The 22,057-nt window shown below is 45.2% G+C and overlaps 1 protein-coding gene across 1 annotated transcript in view; it reads left to right on the forward strand.

The window, feature by feature from the left end:
* The window catches only part of SLC4A3 (solute carrier family 4 member 3), a 45,967-nt gene that overhangs the window by 19,590 nt on the left and 4,320 nt on the right, over positions 1-22,057 (forward strand). Inside the window, exons 7-19 of the mRNA XM_035126521.3 lie at positions 9,274-9,425; positions 10,080-10,260; positions 11,026-11,161; positions 11,676-11,856; positions 12,635-12,734; positions 13,546-13,730; positions 15,105-15,321; positions 15,618-15,842; positions 17,610-17,758; positions 19,015-19,209; positions 19,392-19,598; positions 20,355-20,444; positions 21,412-21,578. Coding sequence (XP_034982412.3) covers positions 9,274-9,425; positions 10,080-10,260; positions 11,026-11,161; positions 11,676-11,856; positions 12,635-12,734; positions 13,546-13,730; positions 15,105-15,321; positions 15,618-15,842; positions 17,610-17,758; positions 19,015-19,209; positions 19,392-19,598; positions 20,355-20,444; positions 21,412-21,578 — 2,185 coding nt within the window. The remainder of the gene's footprint in view (positions 1-9,273; positions 9,426-10,079; positions 10,261-11,025; positions 11,162-11,675; positions 11,857-12,634; positions 12,735-13,545; positions 13,731-15,104; positions 15,322-15,617; positions 15,843-17,609; positions 17,759-19,014; positions 19,210-19,391; positions 19,599-20,354; positions 20,445-21,411; positions 21,579-22,057) is intronic.

The raw sequence follows: 22,057 nt of genomic DNA on the forward strand, positions 1-22,057 counted from the left end.
CAAAAATAATTCCTCTTGAGCTACTGTAAGAACTGCCTCCATTTTCCAGGCAGAAATAGGCACACAAAATAGCAACCCTGCTGGATCAGACCAAAGGCCTATGTTGTCCAGCATCCTGTTTTTCACAGGGATGAACGAGATGCCATTGCCTATGGAAGACCCACAAAAGCCCTTTCCCACTGTTCTCCAGTAAATGGCATTCAGAGGCATGCTGCCTTTGCTTCAGAAGGTAGTATGTGTAGCCATCATGACTAGCAGCCTCCATGAATTTGTCTAAATAATTTTTAAAGCTTGTCCAAATTGGTGGCCATTCCCACAGCTTGTGGTAGCAAATTCCATATGTGATGATGTGTGAATAAGTAATTCGTTTTGTCTGTCTGGAATCCCCCACCATTCAGTTTCTTTGGATGATCTCTAGGCAATAGCAGACAGTGTGGTTGGGCAGTGATGCTCACCTGACCTCGCAACAGCTGAGTTACTGCTGCTAAATGGGAAAGGAGGGGAGTGGGGGAGCAGTAGGAGATTCAGTATAGTGCAAACATACTGACAGGAGTGGCAGATTAGCTCCATCAGTAGATTTGTGCTTTGCCGGACTTCCCACTGCCTCTCCCCCTCCTTCCTGGTAAGCAGTAGGGACTCAGCTATTGGGAGGTCAGGCAATAGACTCAGCTATTGGGAGGTCAGGCCACCCTGCCATGCCTTCCACTACTGCCCCCAAGTTCAAATATTACTGGTATATGAAATTATATGACATATTCCTTTTGAATATGTCAAAAATATCCTAAATGTTGCTGTAAGTCATTAGATAGTCTCAGTGTATAAACACTGCCTTAAAGGTTTATTTAAAGTGTACAATGACTTTACTGAAATGAAAACAACAACAACAACAACTTATTATTTATACCCCGCCCATCTGGCTGGGTTTCCCCAGCCACTCTGGGTGGCTTCCAACAGACATTAAAAAGCTTCCCTAAACAGGGCTGCCTTCAGATGTCTCCTAAAAGTCTGGTAGTTGTTTATCTCTTTGACATCTGGTGGGAGGGCATACCACAGGGTGGGTGCCACTACCAAGAAGGCCCTCTGCCTGGTTCCCTGTAGCTTGGCTTCTCGTAGCGAGGAAACCGCCAGAAGGCCCTCAGCGCTGGACCTCAGTGTCCGGGCAGAATGATGGAGGTGGAGATGCTCCTTCAGGTATACTAGACCGAGGCTATTTAGGGCTTTAAAGGTCAGCACCAACACTTTGAATTGTGCTCGGAAACGTACTGGGAGCCAATGTAAGTCTTTTAAGACCGGTGTTACGTGGTCTTGGCGGCCGCTCCCAGTCACTAGTCTAGCCCCCGCATTCTGGATTAATTTCAGTTTCTGGGTCACCTTCAAAGGTAGCCCCACATAAAGCGCATTGCAGTAGTCCAAGCGGGAGATAACCAGAGCATGCACCACTCTGGCAAGACAGTCTGCGGGCAGGTAGGGTCTCAGCCTATGTACCAGATGGAGCTGGTAAACAGCTGCCCTGGACACAGAATTGACCTGCGCCTCCATGGACAGCTATCCCAGGCTGCGCACCTGGTCCTTCAGGGGCACAGTTACCTCATTCAGGATCAGGGAGTCCTCCACACCTGCCCGACTCCTATCCCCCAAGAACAGTACTTCTGTCTTGTCAGGATTCAACCTCAATCTGTTAAGGTGGGAGAGTCTGGAATAGAGGTAAGAAAAAGAACTGTGCTGAAATAAAATAATGGGAACTTAGCTTATATTTTGAAATTAACTCGTAGGATACCTTTGTGAGGCTTAAATAAATTTGTGCTGAAAATCTATGATATGAATGTAAAACCTAGTTCTTCTTCGGTGATGTATCTCATGTTAACAACATTCGTATGTAACACAAATGCCACATGGAATGAGTAAGTGGCAGGGAAGCAGGAGAGCAAGATCTGGTAAAGTCTCTTGACAAATTATTCAGGCATGGAAGGGAAAAACTAGAACTTGCAAGGAAAACACAGAATTCTCAAAATAACAGTAATGTGGGGAGGGGGGACATTTGCGGGGGAGAATCAGCAGGCAGGGTGGGAGTGTGTAGCCTTCCACCTGCTGATTCTCCCCTGGAAGTGTCCTTCCCTTGGACTGATGAATTCCCTTCCCTGGAGCTAAAAACTGGAAACTGGAAACTAGCCTAATTGGAGGGGGGGATAGCTACGTAGGGGCATTTTCAGAGGATAATCAGCAGGAAAGGGATGGTTTGAACACTGCTTTCTTCCACCCACAGATCCTTCTCTGTGAGTGCCAAGCACTGCCATTACCTCTGCAAAGGTGAAGTTGGGTGCTTGCTTTTGACAACATAACCTCTAGTGTGGCCCAAAGCCAGGAAGGAAGCAGACTGAAATAGGTTGTGTGGGAAGATTGATGGATATGAATCATCTGACTTAAGCCTACAGGCATCTATCTGTGACTGCTTGTAAAGTGAACCTTACGTTAGTACCACGCTATACCCTAGTTTGCAATCAGTGAGAGATTTGTGCCCAGTGCAAATAGCATCTTTAGAAAAGGGATTTTTCTCAGGACCACAGCAGAGAAGCAAATGGTTAAATTTCCTCTCAGGGCTGGATGGGATAATCATTACATGTTAAATGCAAAGACACATTTAGCGTCATGTGTAGTTTTGCCCTTACACAGGTAGTGCAGTGTGTCACGCTCCCAACTTTATCTCCCCAAAATCAAGTGTTTAGAACCCCTTCCGCATTTCCTCTCCACTCTGGGAATATTTTCCCCTTCCTTCCCCCTCCTCTCCTGTCCCCATATTAAACATGGTTTTGCATTATTGTGTGCTGACACAAATCATAGCTAAATCAAACAAGGTTCCCTTATAACTCTTGTTTACAAATCCACTTCCTTTTCAGGATTTGATTCCTGCATAATATCCTGTTCATACCAGAGTGAGGTGGGTCAATGGCAATGGAAAGTAGTTCTGTAATATCTGCTGTATCCTCTTGCCAGCCCAAAACTACCAGGGCAAATAATTTCTGAGTTGTTTCTTTCAACAATACTTTAAGGAAACACCACTGTAATCACTAGGGCCACAAAAATGCATGTTCAGTGTCTACATGGAACTTTGCCATTCATTCTTCAGCTTAGTTCACACCTACACTCCCAACACTGAATTCAGAATCCACTGGTGAGGATTCTCTGGGCCTTAGTGCACTAGAGAAAAAGTCTTGAAATACTTAGCTTCCTTTCTACCTCTGGCCAGTGACCCACAGTCTAGATGTGGTCTTCTGTTGCCAAGGGCTCAGTTTTGATTTATGAGTTTATGTCTTAAGATGCTGTCCATCCATAATTGACTGGATGGAATTCTAAGATGGTCAGGCAGGCCCTGTATCTTCCCAGGGCTTTTATTTTCCCTACTGACTTTCTTGGCTCAGAGTTATCAGCAAACTTTTGTCTTCTGAGAGATCTATGCATTTTATCTCCTGAAGGGAGCGGCCACATTCGATCCAGTTTCCTGCTCAGAGGGTTTAGTGTTGTTGCAATTGCTGAAAAGTTTCAAAGCCATTAGGATTCAGTTTATGTACATGTACATGTACGGGCTGTGCTCTATGGCATGTCCCTCCCCATATGCTGGTTCTTTCTATGTGAGAGCACAGAATAGACGTCATGGAAATGCCAGCTCTGAGCCCCAGGACACAGAAAAGCCAATAGGCTGCTTTCCAGGCTTCAGTGGGAGGAGACACCAAAAGAGTATAAGGGGGCACAACAGGCAGTGCCACAAGCCAAGGAACCTCTTCCAGCAGCACATGTATTGGATCTCCTACAGCAAACTTCCTGCTGAGCTGTGGCAGCAAGCAAGGATACATATATGCTCCCTTTGACTCCAAGCAAGCTGGGGAAGTCTTTACACTTTTCACTTGCCTAGATGATGTATACTGGCATTTCCTCTCAAATCCTGTCAGAAGAAATCCTGAATACTGGACCTAGCAGCTTCCTGGATTGTGTGCTGCCTGAAGAGCTTCAGTCAGAAAAAGGGTCCACCTGCTAAGTCCTGCTCCTTGCCAATGTTGTGATTGTCACATGCCCCTCGACTCCCACCTTCTTAAGGACATAGCAATGGCTGTTCCAGACAGAGAGGATGCAGTGAAGGAGACAGGAGTAGGAGACAGCTCGGAAGTAGGGATAGCCATCTGTGTCCATAACTCTTTTGGCTATGAGGACTTTGAGGAGTTTGCACTCAACTTTGAAGACTATGACCTATGGGAGGCCATCCAGAACCACTTGGGCTATCCTAACTTGGACCCCACCCGTAAGTACCTGCTGAAACTTATACGCGGACATATGCACATTCCCTCACACAACCTGATCTCAACTTTGCTTAGAGTCTAGTCTTGATTGGGTGACCAGGTTCAAAAGAGGCCAGGACCTTTAATTAATTTAAAAAGATTGTGCAGACAATCTCATCCCTGTGTGACAATTAGCAAAAAAAGAAAGAAAAAGAATTCCTTCTACAGAATTATTAAAGGTACAGGAATGTTGTCCTTCGTTGCATCTGGTCACTCTGGGTACATATAGAGCACAGGGAAATTATACCTTGCCCTATCCCGTAAACATACTTTCAGGCATTTGTGTTATTTTGGCATGGAGTCTATCTGTACAAATCTACATGAAACAAACACATAAAAACTAAACCAAACCAAATCAGGGTTGGCATGGGATGTTACATTCACAAGAAGAAATCATAAATCTGTTTTTCCTGATATATGAGCATAATGTTATAACATATATTATAAAGTGCAACGTATGCTGATTCTACTTAAGACACACAGTGAAACATACATCTTGTAATCCTACTCATATGCACTAAAACCATATTGTGTCACAGAAAACCCTGGGTCTTAATATATCACCCAGGAGTTCCTATTATTAGTGCTGGACAGAACCACATAGTGTACTTGCTAGAATTGAGTCAGCTCAGGCTGAGAAGCAGAGTGGGGGCTTGCAGTGTTTATTTAGCCAAAGACTTTCCTTTGGGGCCCACAGCCTCCCAGGTCAATTTCCATCACGAATACATAGTGAGAGAAATAAGTGAGCAGCTCTGATCTTGGGATGTAAAGGAGGAATGTTTTCTACGCTGCTCATTGGAGTTCTGGCTGATCTAGAGCATGTCTAAATCCTACAATTTAAAGCTGCTATCGGCCCTTTTTGGGGGGCGGAATATAGGCACCATACATGTACTTTCCCCGTGTGGTGCTAGTGGCAGAAGGGTTTAAAACAGCACTGGGGGAAGAGAGTTAAATCTCCTTTCCCCCACAACTGCTGCAATCAGAATTGCAGCTACCAAATGCCATTTAATATTTTTTTAAGAAGGCAGGAGATCTTATTATGGATCTCTCACATCAGATCTGTTTGTTCTTGAAGCACCAAACTCAACTTCTGTCTGCACTGCTCAGTCCCTCTCCAAGGGGATGTCAAGCATGGGAGGGGGACACAGATGTATGTGACTGACATGTGAGTAGGCTAATATTATTCTCTATGTTTATAATGCAGTCAAACAATCACACCTGACATGCTTTATACATTTTACACAAGTACACGAGTCATACACCCGAATCGCACATATATTTGCCCTCAGATGTTATTTCTGTCTCCAGATGAACTGTACAACTTGCCTGTAGAAATTATGAGCACTACATATAATATGACCCCAGAATAGCAGCTCCAAGCAGCTAGAGTGCATTAGTATTGATGAGCACTTATTGGTTTTTGTCACTCTTGTGTAGCTGTAAATGGGATGATGTGGTATCCAGCTGTCAACAGGCCTCAAATCAGGCGCACAGCCAGTGGGAGGAAAAACCCTCCAGCAATGTATAGATTTTGTTTATATTTAATTTACAGTGCAATTTGTATATGTCTACTCAGAAGGAAGCTTCCTTAAGTTCAATGGAACTTACACTGAGGTAAGCATGCATAGAATTGCAGTGTTAGTGACCCAGATTCCCAAGGTGTCAGGCTGTAAAATGGTCCTTCCCATGAGAATGTGGAACAGGGGAGTGAATCCTAGCATTGCAGAGGAGACTGAGAGGAAATATGATGACCATCTTCAAATATCTAAAGGACTGTCACGTGGAACAAGCTTGCTTTCTCCTGCTCCAGAGGCTAGGACCTGAACCAATCAATTCAAATTACAAGAAAGGAGACACAACATCAGGAAGAGCTTTCTGACAGTGAAACAGACTCCCATGAGAGGTGGTGGACTCTCCTTCCTTGGAAGTTTTTATGCAGAGGTTGGATGGCCATCTGTCATGGATGCTTTGGTTGAGATTCCTGCATTGCAGGCCGTTGGGACGACATGACCCTTGGGGTCCCTTCCAACTCTATGATTCTATGATTCTACTGCATGTCATACTCCCAAGATTTATTAAAAGCAGGTGAAGAATAGAAAGAGGGCATGGATGGCTGAACTATCCTGAGAACACTTGGGCAATACTGTCCAGAAGTGCTATATTGCTCATAATTTATGCTACCTTTCAGTAATTCCACTGCTGTTGGGAAAAAATGAGAACCCCTGAACAGTTGCCCTTGGCATGAACCATTAACTTAATCAACCCCTCTCGGCTGTTTTCTGAGAGAGACCACATCACAGCTCCCATTTTAGGTCAGAGAAGCCCTCAACTATAGCATTTGAACCGATGGCATGAGAATGTCTGTCCTGGTGTTAGCTCCCAAGGCCTGTCTAGACATTGGCAGACACTACCTTAAACACTGCCTGCTTTTTGATGTGGGAGAACAGGAAGGCAGAAAAAAGTTGCTTTTTAATTTGTTCATAAATGATCTGGAATGAAGAGTGAGCAGTGTGGTGACACCAAATTGTCCAGGGTGGTAAAAGCAAGAAGGAGTTGTGAGGAGCTCCAAAAGCTCCACACTGGACATGGGTAAAATAGCAAATGAGGCTTAGTTTCAGCAAGTGTCAAGTGATGAACATTAGTCTATTTCCCCCACCCTAACTTCTAGGGTCTGAACTGACAGTGACTAACCAGAAAAGAGATCCCGAGGTCACGGTGCAGAGCTCAATTAAAATGGCAACCCAATGTGCAGCAGCTGGAAAAAAGGCAATTCCATGTTAGAGATCATTAGGAAAGAGATTGAAAATGAAACTTCCAGTTTGATAATGCTGTTACAATACTCTGTGGTGTAACTGCATCTGGAGTTCTGTATACTCTAGTCACCTCACCTCAAAAAAGGATGTTATAGAGCTGCAAAAAGAGCAGAAAAAGATAACCAAATGATCAAGGAGGGGGGAGCAGTGATGAAGAACTCCCTTTAGAGGAGAGGTTACATTTGAGGCCTTTTAGTTGGAGAAAAGGTAAGTAATTGGGAACATGATAGAGGTATAGTCATGGTGAGGAGAAGGTAGATGCAGAAAAGTTTTTCTCTCCATCTCAAAGTACTGCAAATGAGGCTAAATGTGGGGAGGTTCTTCACATAGCTATCCTGTGGAGTTTGCTGCCATCCAATATAAAGACAGCCAGCAACTTGGACAGGGGTTTAGGCAAATTAATGATGAGGCTATAAGTGGCTACTAGTTATGATCGCTGTGTGCTGTCTTCAGTATCGGCATGCCTTTCAGTACCATTTGCTGGAGAACGTGAGGTGAGAGAGCTCATGTTGTACTTGTGGGTTTCCCATAGGCATCTGGCAGCCCCCCTGAGAGCAGGATGCTGGATTAGGTGGGCCTTTGGTCTCATCCTGCAGGGCTTTTGCATTCTTAACCTTTGATAGATTATGCCCTATTTATTTATGTGATGGAACCACAAAGCAAAACAGAATAAAGTTTGCTCTCTAACATCTCATCTTGTGAAACCAAGTTCAGCCTTGTGTATTCTAAACTATGCAGTTATATGAATGATTTTGTCACTATGTGATAATATGCAAATAGAACACATATGTATGTGAATATTTAGTTCTTCTAAAATTTGGACTGTTTTCCAAAAACATGCTGATCAGAGGGGGCAAATTATAATATTCAAAAGCATGACAATCAGATGTCAAGATGTTTGTTGTGGGGAGAGTCAGCCTGGTATAGTGTTGGACTAGGACTAGGACTAGGACAACCCAGGTTCAAATGCCAACTCAGCTACAAAGCTCACTAGGTGACCATGGGGCAGTCACACGCTGCCTTATCTGCCTCACAAGGTTGTGGTGAGGATAAAATGGGAGCAGGAGAATACTGTGTACTGCCAGAGCTTCTTGGAGGAGATGATGATAAAAAATGTAATGGATAAAATAATAAAGAGTGTGCCTATATAGCTGTGATACAATAAAATTCCCTTCCTATACTGTCTCGTACAAAGCCCTGAAAACCCTTCTCCCCACTCCCTCACAGCCACAGATAAGCACATTATGTGCCCCCACTGCCTTGACATTGTTCCTGCAGCTCCCAGAAAACAAACAGCAGCAACAAATTGTAGCTGAGCAGAGGTTTTGCCATGCTTCATGAAGTATATCATAGTAGTCATCTGTGTCTCTCTTGAGATAGAGATCTATTGCATAAGCACCTGCACCTGCTCAAGAAGAGTGTTCAGGAACAAATGTGTGGGAATAAAAGCTTCTGTTTCCTGGCTGTGTTGCAGACTGCTTCACAGTCAGAATGTAGAGCAAGACAAGGACAGAGAGGGGCCATTGCTCAGTGTTGGGCATTTGTTTTGCATGCAGAAAACCCCAGGTTCAGCATCCAGCATCTCCTGTTAGAAGCATCTTGGGTATAAGGGCTGGAGAGCTGCTGTCTTTTGGAGTAAACAGTACTGATCAAGAGAGATCAATGGCCTGGCTCCTTGTGGGACATTTTCATAGCTACCTTGAGACCACAGCAATCCTGAAAAGAGAAGGGCTGTGTATGCTCTACTTTAAAAAGGAAACATAACACCCCTGGTCCATGCCCAGGTTATCCAAGCTATGCACTAAGAAAAGCTCAATTCTGTGTTTTGTATAAATTAAGCAAATTAGAATGAATAGGCTCATTTTTCATATTTTTTCCTGCTTCTTATAGACATGCTGGGGAAGGAAGGAGCTATGCAGAATGCTGCCTCCATGCCCCAGCCTGAGCAAGCAGAAATTCTGCTCATCCCTCTTCTGACTGCTAAGTTTTCACCTAGTATTGCTTACCCATCTCAGGGCTAGAAACATGGGGCTGAAAGCTGAGCTGCTCAGATTTCTGACTATGCTCTCATGGTTGTAGTCATGGCATACATACTACTGCTTGCCCTTGCTCCTGCCCTGCCTTTTTTCTAGGCCACCGTTTTGAAGATAATCCAGGAGTAAGAAGACATCTGGTTAAGAAACCCTCCCGGAGTCAGACTACCAGAAGCAGCAAGAAGTCTTTGACTTCACAGTCTGTCAAAAAAAAGAAGAAGAAGAAGAAGCTTGACAGGAAACCCCACGAGGTAATGGCCCTGCCTTGTGGAGACCTCACAATCTGCAGGCAAAATTGGCAGCTTCAATCAGGCGCTGGCCATGTTGCCTGTTGGTGAATTGTTTCCCACAGAGGCAGTAATCATAGTCATTATAAGACTGTGTGACCCAAAAGTGGGGCTGAAGCAGTGTCTACAGAGTTCATGGCAAGTAGGTAAGTATAGGTAAGTAGTCTTATCCTAATCTGTGCTCTTTGGGTCTCCCTTGATACAAGATGCCCTATTTTGAGAGGGGAAATGGCTGGCCTGGAAGGGGAAACTAAGGGCTCATCCACATTTTCCCTGAGTAATTTTCCCTGAGGGAAAGCAGAAGTGTGGATGAGCCCTAAATCTTTAGTGACAGTTGAGATGATATGAATCTAGACCTCCTCCAGTTATATTCTTTGTGTACTCTTTGCCCACAGGCTATATCAGATCCACAGGATGAAGGCAGGCATATATTTCCTCTGAAGTTCTCTCATAGCAGATCTTAAGCATTCTGTCATCAACAGGGATCTCTGGTGCTAAGAGGACAGAGCTAAAGAGCACCACCCCATGACAGCAATAGGTGCTAGGTAGGCTATTCTCATGAAAGAACTTGGACAGAGGAAGCAACTGCAGTTCAGTTCCCTTTCTTTCCTCTGACAGGTATTTGTGGAGTTGAATGAATTAGTGGTGGAGAAGAACCAGGACATGCACTGGAAGGAGACAGCGCGCTGGATCAAATTTGAGGAAGATGTGGAGGAGGACACAGCACGATGGGGGAAGCCTCATGTGGCTTCACTGTCCTTTCGCAGCCTTCTGGAGCTCAGGAAGACTATTGCCCATGGTGAGTAATCAAGGTGGGGCTGGGCTTTTGTCCTGAGATGTATGTTGACAAGACCTTGATAAAAGCTACCGTATATCCCAACCTGCAAACAAAAGACACAAATCAACAAGATCTCTCATGATTCAGACTCTCTCAAGGGAAAGAGAGAGAATGGTAGACAATTGTGGGTTGTCTTCTGATTGCCAGGATATCTTTTCCATCATTCATGGCAGCCTGGTCCTGCAGCTGAATGTGCAACACTGAAGTCTTGGGCTAAGAAGGAGGCCACCAAAAAGGTTTGCTTTTTCTCACAAGAGGTTCGGATCCAATTGAAGATTTAGGGCAGGATTCAACTAAGTTGTTGCGTGCAAAGAATGAGGTCCACTCGCACAATGGGACTTCCCTCCTCTTGCTCCTGTGCACTCCCTATGCCCCCTAAATCTGCTCTGGATGGTTGAGGGAGCCCCTAGAACAGGTTTAGGATGTGGGGTGGGAAGGTGAGGGGGGAAGTCCTGTTGAGGGAGAAATACCCCTGGGAGATTCTGAGGAGATTAAGTGATGTGTGAAATCCCATGCAGTGGGGTACAGATACATTTTTGTGAGTGAGCAACATAATGCCCTGAGTCATTGAGATACTGTTATTGCTGTCAGAAGCAAAGTGGTATGAGCTAAAATTTCCTTTGCACAGGAAAAATGATAGGAGACAACAGTCTGAGATACTTTGTGCCTGGGAAATCTCTTCAATGATCTTAAATGACCTAAACCTATTGGTCTTCCTGATCCCAGGAGCTGTTCTGTTGGACCTGGAGCAAACAACATTACCTGGCATTGCTCACCTGGTGGTAGAGACCATGATAATATCAGACCAGATCAAGGCCGAAGACAGAGCCAATGTCCTCAGGGCCCTGCTGCTCAAGCACAGGTAAGTAATGTGCTGGCATTAGAAAGACCGCAGGTTGGGCTTTGAGTGGCAGGGTCACAGCTGCTGAATGTTAAGGGAAAGTGAACAGTGGCATGATACATAAAAGACTGCACAAAAAGGCCAGGAATGGCAAGAGGGAGTTGGGTGAGAACAAGATAATTTTTCAGTGTGGAGATGATGAGGTTCCTGAGGTCCTCTTAGGAACTAGACATACATAAAGATGTTGGCTGTCTTGGGGCAGTGAAATGGATATCTCTAAGTGAAGTTGTGAGCTCATAGCTTAAGATATATATGGGCAGGGAGACCAGGACTTTGGGGTATATAAAAGTCAGGAAAATGGGGGTAGGGAAGCAGGGAAATAGATGAGCAGGGATTTGTTGCTGTGGACACAACAGGAATAAATGATGTGAAAGGTATATTTTCATTTTGGTCAAGCTCTGAGCTGCAATAAACTTTAGCAAAGAAAGTTGGCCACTGTCCTGTACTTCCTTTAACATCTGCATTATTTCTTCAGCCACCCTAATGATGAAAAGGAGGTATTCTTTCCCCGGAACCATTCCAACTCCAGCATGAACTCTATGGTAGGAAACCACCATCACCACCACAACCATGCAGTTGACACATGCATGCCATTGATGGGGGAAGAGCGCATTGAGATGACAGAGCCCAGAATCCATGACCCTGATTATAGAGAGGTGAGTGAGGAACAGGCATGGAGAGCTGAATTGTTCTGAAAAGTACCATATTTTTCTGTGTATAACATGCCCCCATGTATAAGATGCTCCCTATTTTGGGGGACTTAAAATTAAGAAAATGGGGGGGGGAAGATTGCCCCTGTGTATAAGACTACCCCCCTTTAAACATTTTTTAAAGTTTTTTTTTTTTAAAAAAAAAACCCTAGTCTTATGCACAGAAAAGTACAGTAAGTAGAGTGAAATCTGTGTGTGAGTTAAAGAAAACACTGAGACCTTCATTACTAACTGGGCCTTACTAAGAAATAATGAATTACAAGCAAGGTGCAGAGATTTCAATGTTTTCCACAGCTTACTTTATTTCTGCTGGTCACAGGGAAGGAACAAGGAAAAGTAAGATAAATGGCACTGGTCAAGAGGTGGGGGGAAATAGTTGTGGGAGTCATTGGCCTAAAGGCTTAGGAACTCTCTGAATTTTCTTCATTTTTATTACGATGTATATATATCACTTGATTGTAAAAAAAAAACAACTTCAAAGCAAGCAAGCAAGTGAATGAATGAATGTTATGATATGCCAAAACAATCAATTTCTAAATTTGCCTTAAATGAGCATTTAGAATCACAGAGAGCAGCAGGAAAACTATTGGACTTCAGCAACCAGAATGCAGCCTGCCTTTTTATGGTCCTTTCATTTAGAGAGCGAAGTGGTGCTCCAACAGTGTGGGGAGTAAATGTTTTCATAGGGAGCCCTGGCTAATGAGAACCTTTGTTGTTGAGACAGAAAAACATGCACCTTCACAGCTCTGAGGGACATCGTGGCAAATATCTCAAGCTGATGGAGAAGATTCCCGATGATGCAGAAGCCACTGTAGTGCTTGTTGGTAAGGAGACCTGGGCCAAAATCTAGTATTGAGGCCTTGATGAGGTCTCATCAGGAGACCTGTGATTTTAACAACAGTAACATTCTTCCTTTTGCTGGCATTGTCTCATGAGGAGTTCAGGGGTTCGGTGCTGCTGCTGTACTGGCGGTGCAGCCATCTTAACCTACACACTCCCAGGCCAAGTGGGGGGGAGGGGTTCAAACCCCACCATGGGCTAAGAGAAATAATATGGCTTCACTCACCTTTCATATGCCTGGCTGAAAACTGTCTTGGCAAAGGCAAAAAATGTATTGCCTAGCATATTTGAAGCGTTCTGCTGCAAAAGTAGGGAATAGGGCAGTAACCTCAAACTCTGTGTGCTCAGATATTGCGTCCTGTGCTACTCACACTGCCCACTGTTAGCAGGTGTGTAGAGAGGGCACTGCCAGGTGGAACTTGCAGCTAAGGGCTCATCCACACCTCTGTCTGCCCCACCACTTTCTTCTGGGAAAACCCACAGTTTACCTCCAAATTGGACCAAAAAGAAATTGGGTTTTCTGTAGACTGCTATTTGTTCCAGTTCAGCCATAAAAAGCATATTTTCCAGGGGAAAGCTGTGGGTCAAATACAAAACCACTTGCAACCATGCCTAGAAATCATGGGAGAAACCATGCCTAGAAATCATGGGAGAAGGGGAAGTGTGGACAAGTCCTAAATGTGTTCATATGTGTCATTTTGCCAAGACTCCCTAAACCTGGAGCATGCTTCCTGATCTCAGAAGCTTGTTGCTTCCACACTGATCATCATGGTCTTATGCTTCCCTTCCTGAAAGGTTGTGTTCAGTTCCTTGAGCAACCAACGATGGCTTTTGTCCGTTTGAATGAGGCTGTGTTCTTGGAATCAGTCCTGGAAGTCCCAATTCCTGTTCGCTTCATCTTTGTCTTGCTGGGGCCAAGCCAGTCCAACATGGACTACCATGAGATCGGACGTTCCATCTCAACTCTCATGTCAGACAAGGTGAGGAGGAGCTGAGTGTTGGTTCAGGCTGGAGAAGACACGAGAAGGGTAGCAGCAAGGGTGCTGAAAGATGCATTAGAAAGGGAACATCATGAAGACGCAGCACAATGCCAAGGGAGCACAAGTCAGGAAGGGTTTGTAGACTTGTTCTATGCCTAGAAAACACAGGTCTGAGTGGTTTTCTGCTTGTTATGCTCCTTTCCCAGGGAAAACCCACTCTTTAGTGCTAAACTAGAGCAAATGTCAATCAGGAGAACACCCAAATTGCTATTTGCTCTGATTGAGTAGTTTTCTGGAGGGCGGGGAGGGCAGGGAAGCAGCAGGACAAAAGGAAGCATAGATAAGCATGGTGGGGGTAGGTTGGGAGGCAGGGGGTGTTTGCTCCTATCTGGCACCACCTTTGTCAGGCAATTGATCCAGTAATTCTGCACCACAGACTGCTCTGTGTATGAACCCTCTTCCCTTTGCCTCCAGCCATTTTCCTCCTTTGGTTGAATATTCTGCTAATGATTTATGCATGCCCACACACCCCCTGACTTGCCAGCATGGGGGATGTGGGGAACTGTAAATATGGATGGGCTATGCAGTCTGCACAGAGGAAGGAATGCTCCCTTGGGAAAACTTCTGATGCACATTAAAGCATAGAACCCAGGGAAGAGGAATGTGTTGGGTGGACATGCCCTTTCAGATGCCCCAAATAGCTCAACTGGTGCATTCCTTCACCATGCTGTCCAAACACACTCTTCTAAGTGTGAAGGCTCTTCCCCACTTGCTAGAAGTTGTTTTTATTTGCTCTGAAATACTCTGTCCTGAATTGGTTTCTGAAGAAGGTATGCTAGCAAACTGACCATAGCAATTTCCTTAAAAAAAAACAAACCAATGTTTTTACAATTTTTAATTTTACAGTACATCCCACTGTTCAAGGGTGGAATAGGTGCAAGTCAAATACATTCAACAATATTGCACACTTGGATAAATCATTAGTAAGGGAATAGAAGGGAAATTGTATACTTTTGTGCGTAGACAACCAAGAAAAAATACATGGATATCCACTGAATAAAAAATTCATTAGATTTAGTGAACAGCAAAATAGACATAAAATAGTGATGATGATATGCCAGGACAGGAATCAAATGAACAGGGATAAGTGGAGCATATGCTGTTGCCATGACACTGGATTAATACAGCTGTCAATCTGAGAAGAGAGTTATAGGGTCCTTTGATGATACTGAGATAATATTGGCTTTGAAAGTAGATTGATGAGCTCGTCTTGGGTCCGAGACAGCATCACCAAGCAATGTTATACTGGAGGACAGAGGATAAGTGATGGGCTGCTCTTTGCCTGACTGACCATCTTCCCTTGTTGGCTGACAGCATTTCCATGAAGCTGCTTACATGGCAGATGACCGCCAAGACCTGCTCAATGCCATCAATGAGTTCCTCGACTGTAGCATTGTCATCCCTCCATCAGAAGTGGAAGGGAAGGATTTGCTCAAGTCAATTGCCACCTTCCAGAAAGAGCTGCTGAGGAAGAGGAAAGAGCGGGACCAGAAGAAGTCCACTAAAGAAGGGAATGTTCAGGAAGCCAAAGGTCTCTTCTCTCCTTGCCTTTTGTACCTTACTATTCTGCTTCATGGCCTGGGTAGGGTGGGTGAGGAAGGATTAGCACAGTTCATGTCTTGCCTCTGCATCAGCTCAAAAGAGACACAGCACAGTTTAGTTGATGCTGAGGGAGGGGGGACTTTCTGAAAGTTGGAGTAGGCAGGTATGAGGAACTGAGTCCGCCCTGTCTAGGGATGCTGGAGGCTGGCACTGGGTGTGAGGTATCTTGCGTCTATTTCCCTCTCCCTTCCCCTCACCCCCACCATGCTGTTCATGTCTTTCCAGAGATCTGTGAGGTAAAAGCTGAGGAGGAGGAAGGCGGCGAGGAGGAGGATGACCCTCTGAAGCGCACTGGCATTGTCTTTGGTGGTTTGGTGCGGGACATAAAGCGCAGGTACCCCAAGTATCTGAGTGACCTCAAAGATGCCCTGCACAGCCAGTGCCTCGCAGCTGTGCTATTCATCTACTTCGCTGCTCTCTCCCCCGCCATCACCTTTGGGGGACTGCTAGGTAACGAGTCCACCCTCCTCTTCCTTCCTCACCTCAGCTCCCCTGTCCCACCCTAGTTCCTTGCTCAAGCTGGTTCCTGTTCAGCTAGGCTGCCCAAGAGATTGAGCACATTAGTTCAATTTTTGCCTGTGCTTACACTGGCTAAGTGGCTGGGATTGGTTCATCTGTGCCTGTGCCCTTGCTAGGCAAGTGGGTGGGCTCAGTTGGCTCTTGCTATGTTCAGATGGGTTTGGCTCTGTCCCATTGCACTCTTGCCTGGCTCTGGGGCTTTCCAGTCTATGCATGTTCCTTTCTTGTTCTCTATGGTAACAATAAAAGCATTCTTCTACTCTTAATAGTCACTCCCCAATATTGCTAATTTGCACACAACCCAGAGTCCTACATTGGATGGGCAGAGGCCTGTGTAGGACAGGAGAGGGTCTGAACAAATCTCTGCAGAGAAACATCAGTAAGGGTCAAGATGGCCTCCTGCAAGCCACCAAAATGTTGGGGGCCAAGGCTTGCACATGGCATTGCTCTCATATCCCTGAAAGCAAATAACAGTGCACAGACACTAGCCCTTAACTATTGGGGTTAGGAGAAAGAATTTGTTTAATGGTGAGAAGAATTGTCCCTTTGTTATTGAACAGATTGGGGGTATCTTAAGCCCAATTACCCACAACCCATTCTTCTATACGTGTTCATGGGCGCCAATGTATTTATTACTTCTTAAGCACTTGATGCTACAATATTGCTAAAGCAAAGTAGGTCTGATTTTGATTAGTTGCTGGATGGGACACTCTGCTTGCGAACTCTATGTATGCTGCCTTAAGTTCCATTATGGAAGAAAGGTGGGATATAAATGTAAAGAAATAAATGATTTTTAAAGGTGTCATATAATATAAAAAATAATAATAACTGTAGGTAAAGGTAAAGGGACCCCTGACCATTAGGTCCAGTCGTGACCGACTCTGGGGTTGCGGAGCTCATCTCACGTTATTGGCCGAGGGAGCCAGCATACAGCTTCCAGGTCATGTGACCAGCATGACAAAGCCGCTTCTGGCAAAGAAGAGCAGCACACGGAAATGCCATTTACCTTCCCGCTGTAGCGGTACCTATTTATCTACTTGCACTTTGACGCGCTTTTGAACTGCTATGTTGGCAGGAGCTGAGACCAAACAATGGGAGCACACCCCGTCGCGGGGATTCGAACTGCCAACCTTCTGATTGGCAAGCCCACAGCACTACCCACATCCCATAATAACTGTAACAGAGTCATATATCCATTGGCTTACATTCTGCACTTTCCTCTCATATTAGAGGTAGATCCAGACATCAGTTTACCCTGTTCCAACAGGGTGGGTACCATTCTCCCTAGGACACTTACTCTTCAGAAAACTGTGTTCCTTTCCCCCCATGTTTATGGGTAGGGACCAGTGCAAACACTCCCAAGAAGGTAACTGAAATAAGCAGAGGATTCAAAATCTCTGCAGCTAGAATATATCTCACATCACTTGCTGGACTCTCTAACAAGGGTGCATTTCTGTACAGGAAATTATCTGTTAGAATGTAATATGAGGGAATTTGTTCATGTTGAGGTTCCTTGGCCTAACTGTTCCACCAAACAGTAGCATATCCGTGCATGGAGGGACTCATTGGCAGTGGCAATTGAGAGAAAGGGCTATGAGTTTTCTCCTGTGGTGAGCCCCACCCACCAGGGGGAGCTGGGCACATGTTTCTGTCTGCCACTCTGCAGTTTGTCCCAGAGACATTGCTCTTTCTCTACAGGTGAGAAGACAGAAGGTCTCATGGGCGTTTCGGAGTTGATCATCTCCACCTCAGTGCTGGGCATACTCTTTTCTCTGCTGAGTGCCCAGCCTCTCCTTGTCATTGGCTTCTCAGGGCCCCTGCTGGTCTTTGAAGAAGCTTTTTACAAGGTACCTGTAAACTGGTGTCTTCCTTGGTTCTACATTGCCACTTTCACATGCAGATGTCCCACATACCGCATGCTGCTGTGCACTGCTTATGAAGTGCCCATATAGGACACTATAAGACTTAAATCTGGCCTAATTCACACATTACTTGAGTGGCGAGGGTGTCACCAAAATCCCAAATGACATGGGGGCAGAACTGTGTGCGAAACTGTTTTTGTTAACTTATTTTCACCTATATGGATGGGGCTTTAACTACCTCAGTGGAATCACCTGAAAATGAGAGGTTTGTGCTCCCAGCTCCATGGGAGTCACTGTACACAAATGGATTTATTTCCTGCTTACATGCTGATCCCACACTGCTTAGGTAATATCATAATTTAGTGACTTCAAGGCTGGAATTGACTCCATGCTGAGAGGTGACTCCTCTCAAATAATCCCCATCATCTTCTGCACCCTCTCAAATAATCACAATAACCTTCTTCAGCCTGCGAATAGGGCTATTTGGTTTATTAAACAACATTATCCTTGTTGAGGATATGCTATGCCCATACCAGAGAGCGCCACTGCACAGGATAGGAGCATGTGCTCTCAATTTAATGATACAGGATGCATGCATTGCTTTAACCAAGGAGGCCCAACTGCCTCAATCTGCCATGGTGGGCTGAAAGAGTAGTTATTGGCCAACACTGCTGCTATTTCTGTTGCTTTGGGCATTTCTGATCTTTGCTTGCATGGGAATTTGCCCACAGAGTGTCCCTGAGTTACTTCAAGAGGGTTTGGCAATTATGGTGGGGCAAGACTCGAGCACAAATTTCAAAAGTGTTTGGTGATGGGTATGCAGTACAGTGTTTATGGTGAATAATAGTCAAATGTGCCTCAAAATAGCCTGGTAACATTTTGGTAGCACAAGACACTGGATGCTGATGACCATGTAACTGAACAGAGAATGAAGCCTGATGATTTCCTTTTCTTGCTGGGTTGTTTGGCACCTCCCCTCCATCAAACCAGGAGGGGTTTATAATGCCTCAACTGCAGGCTTGCATACTTCCCAGAGGGGTTGCACTAAAGCTCTATTTGTGTTGCCCTCCTGGGACTGCAAACACAGTGAGCTTGTCAAATACGTGCCAGTCTGCAAAATTTAGCAGGCCACATGTTGTGCAGACTTGCTCTTCAAAATGAGCCAAGGTACAAAGACTAGAAGGGAAACATGCTGAAGTCAGTTCCCTTATTTCTGTCACCTCTGTTTCTTTTTTTGGCAGTTCTGCCAGAGCCAGGGCATCGAGTATCTGACAGGCCGGGTGTGGATTGGCCTCTGGCTTATTGTCTTCATTTTCATCATTGTGGCCGCTGAGGGCAGCTTCCTGGTGCGATACATCTCCCCCTTTACCCAGGAGATCTTTGCCTTCCTCATCTCCCTCATCTTTATTTATGAAACATTCTACAAACTTTACAAGGTGAGCTTTGGATCTGGATCTGCCTGGCTGACCTGCTGGTATCAACTCTGTGCCAGCATTATGAGACAAACTGTGGGTTATTGATGACTTCTCGCACACCACCCTTGAGTAGGAAGATTTACAACTCTTCCGTCTTTCATGGGTGTCTGTAAGTGTCCTCTTTTCTGACACTATATTCGCAGGTATTTACAGAGCACCCACTACTGAGGTTCTACCCACCAAATTTTCCAAGAGATCTAAATGGCAGCACATTGCCTCCCGATTCCATGGCTCTTGACACTCAGATGCAGCCCAACACTGCCCTGCTGTCCCTCATCCTCATGTTGGGAACCTTCTTCATTGCCTTCTTCATGCGCAAGTTTAAGAACAGCCGTTTCCTAGGAGGAAAGGTGAGGCTCCTTCCTAGGAGGAAAGGTGAGGCTAAGGTCTAAGGTAGCAAGAAGTGTGGTGGTGTTTCCCCATACACATTTTGGTGGGGCACCTAGTCTTTCCATTCTACATGTTCAGTGAAGCAGGGTTTTTTTTCCTGTGCTAAGAGCAATAATAGGTGGAAATATTGTTTTGATCCCCTTCCATGGATAGCTTTTTATAGAGAGAGCTCTAGTCAATACCACGGAGGCCAAAGGTACAGTACTTCCCCCAGGATGCTGAAGTTCAACCACAGAAATGCAGAGCCTCAGCTGGCCACTCCACAGGGCACCTTTCCTCAACAAAGTGCTCTTCAGATGTTTTGGACTCCAACTCTTACCAGCCTTGGGCTCCATGGCTAACGGTAAGAGATATTGGTAGTTCTAGCCCAAAGCATATGGAGGGCACCAGGTTGGGGAAGGCTGCTCTGGGGCATGCCCAAATGTTATCCAGATACCATTTTGAATCTGGCTGGCATCCCCATATGATTGACATATAAGGTGACCAGGGACTGGCAGTGTAGAGGTGGAGAGAAGGGTCAGACATCTTAGCATCATCTTTAAGAACTTTATTCTACTATACCAAACCTCATCACCAAGCATTTTCAGGCAGAGTCATATTCTTTGTGCAATGGTGAGAAATTCTTCAGTGGATGAAAGACCAAATAGGGTCTTTTGGGCTCAGCGCCCGGCAACATCTCCAGCATGCCCTGTGCTTACTTTCATCTTGGTCTGTAGGCCCGGCGAATCATTGGAGATTTTGGAATCCCTATCTCCATCCTGGTCATGGTTCTGGTGGACTACACCATCACTGATACATATACCCAGGTAGGTACTGCCTGTTCCAACTCTTCACCACCCAGCGGGTATGAGGGACATGTGTTTTTCGATGAGTTTGGACTTTAATCTGAGACTTCCATTGTCTATGTGGGTGCCAGCATCTGTGTCTTCTCAATCAGTGTAAATTTCACATGAAAGCAAGACTTCTAAACAGGAAACAAATCCAGTTCAGGCCATTCTGTGAGTTACATTATTGAATGTGTCCCTGTTACCTCTAGCTGGATCGTCTGTGGAATGTATGGTCACCTAAAGACAGAATGCATGTCTAGCTGGGCTTCCGAATAGTGTCAGATGCTATATTGGCCTAGGGTGTTCAGGTTGGCTGTGGTGGCTGTGCTGAGAGAGGCATACATGTCTTTTATGTGCATACAAGCTGTAGTTTAGAATTGCTATCTACAACTGGTAGTTTTATCATGTTAGGCTGGGATTCCTTCTAATCTGCAGTAACTTCAAAATGGGGTTGTGTTTAGGACCATCAGTCTTTGTTGAGGACCACCAAGAAAAGATGCAAAATCTGCCATGTGAAAACTCTTGTGATCCCTGATCAGTGTTCTAAACTAGAAATAGAGCAAGGGAAGTGGGATATTACAAAGCAATGCGGATGTTTTGCATCCCAGCCACAGTTCCCCTGTGTGACTGCACAGCCCATCATTATATACATATAGAGAAGTAGAGCCCACTGCAGACAGTGCACAGGTGAATGCAAGCTCAGTGAATGCATCTGAGACCCATTAAGACATACACCCATACGCCAGTACAGGCATGTCCAATTAACGTGACTTTGACATAGATGCCAAAATAGAACAGCACATTCCAAGCTTTCTGTGCCATTCCTAATGGAACTGGGACCTACTGGTGAAGGGTGGGTAATAAAGTTCTTGTTGATTATGATATCTATTCCATGCAGAAAACAAGACTGATGTCTTTTCCTCCATGTTTTATGCTGTCACCACAGAAGCTGAATGTTCCCTCAGTGCTGTCAGTCACAACCCCCAACAAGCGTGGCTGGTTCATCCATCCCTTAGGAAGCAACCAGGTGTTTCCCATGTGGATGATGTTTGCTTCTGCCATCCCTGCACTTCTGGTCTTCATCCTTATCTTTATGGAAACCCAGATCACCACGTAAGTGCCAGGCCTCCACACTGGGGGCCAGCTCATTTTGTACCTATCACCCTGTAGAAATGCTAAATAAAGGTAAAGGTAAAGGGACCCCTGACCATTAGGTCCAGTCGTGACCGACTCTGGGGTTGCAGCGCTCATCTTGTGTTATTGGCTGAGGGAGCCGGCGTATAGCTTTCAGGTCATGTGGCCAGCATGACAAAGCCACTTCTGGCGAACCAGAGCAACACACGGAAATGCCGTTTACCTTCCCACTGTAGCAATACCTATTTATCTACTTGCACTTTGACATGCTTTTGAACTGCTAGGTTGGCAGGAGCTGGGACTGAGCAGCAGGAGCTCACCCCGTCGCAGGGATTCAAACCGCCAACCTTCTGATCGGCAAGCCCTAGGCTCTGTGGTTTAACCCACAGTGCCACCTGGGTGGCTAAGTAAAATTAAATAATTGCAGCAGCTATAATTGGAATTGGTGTTGGGTGGGA

The sequence above is a fragment of the Zootoca vivipara genome, chromosome 1, assembly GCF_965207765.1.
Source record: "Zootoca vivipara chromosome 1, rZooViv2.hap1.1, whole genome shotgun sequence".
NCBI lineage: Eukaryota > Metazoa > Chordata > Lepidosauria > Squamata > Lacertidae > Zootoca > Zootoca vivipara.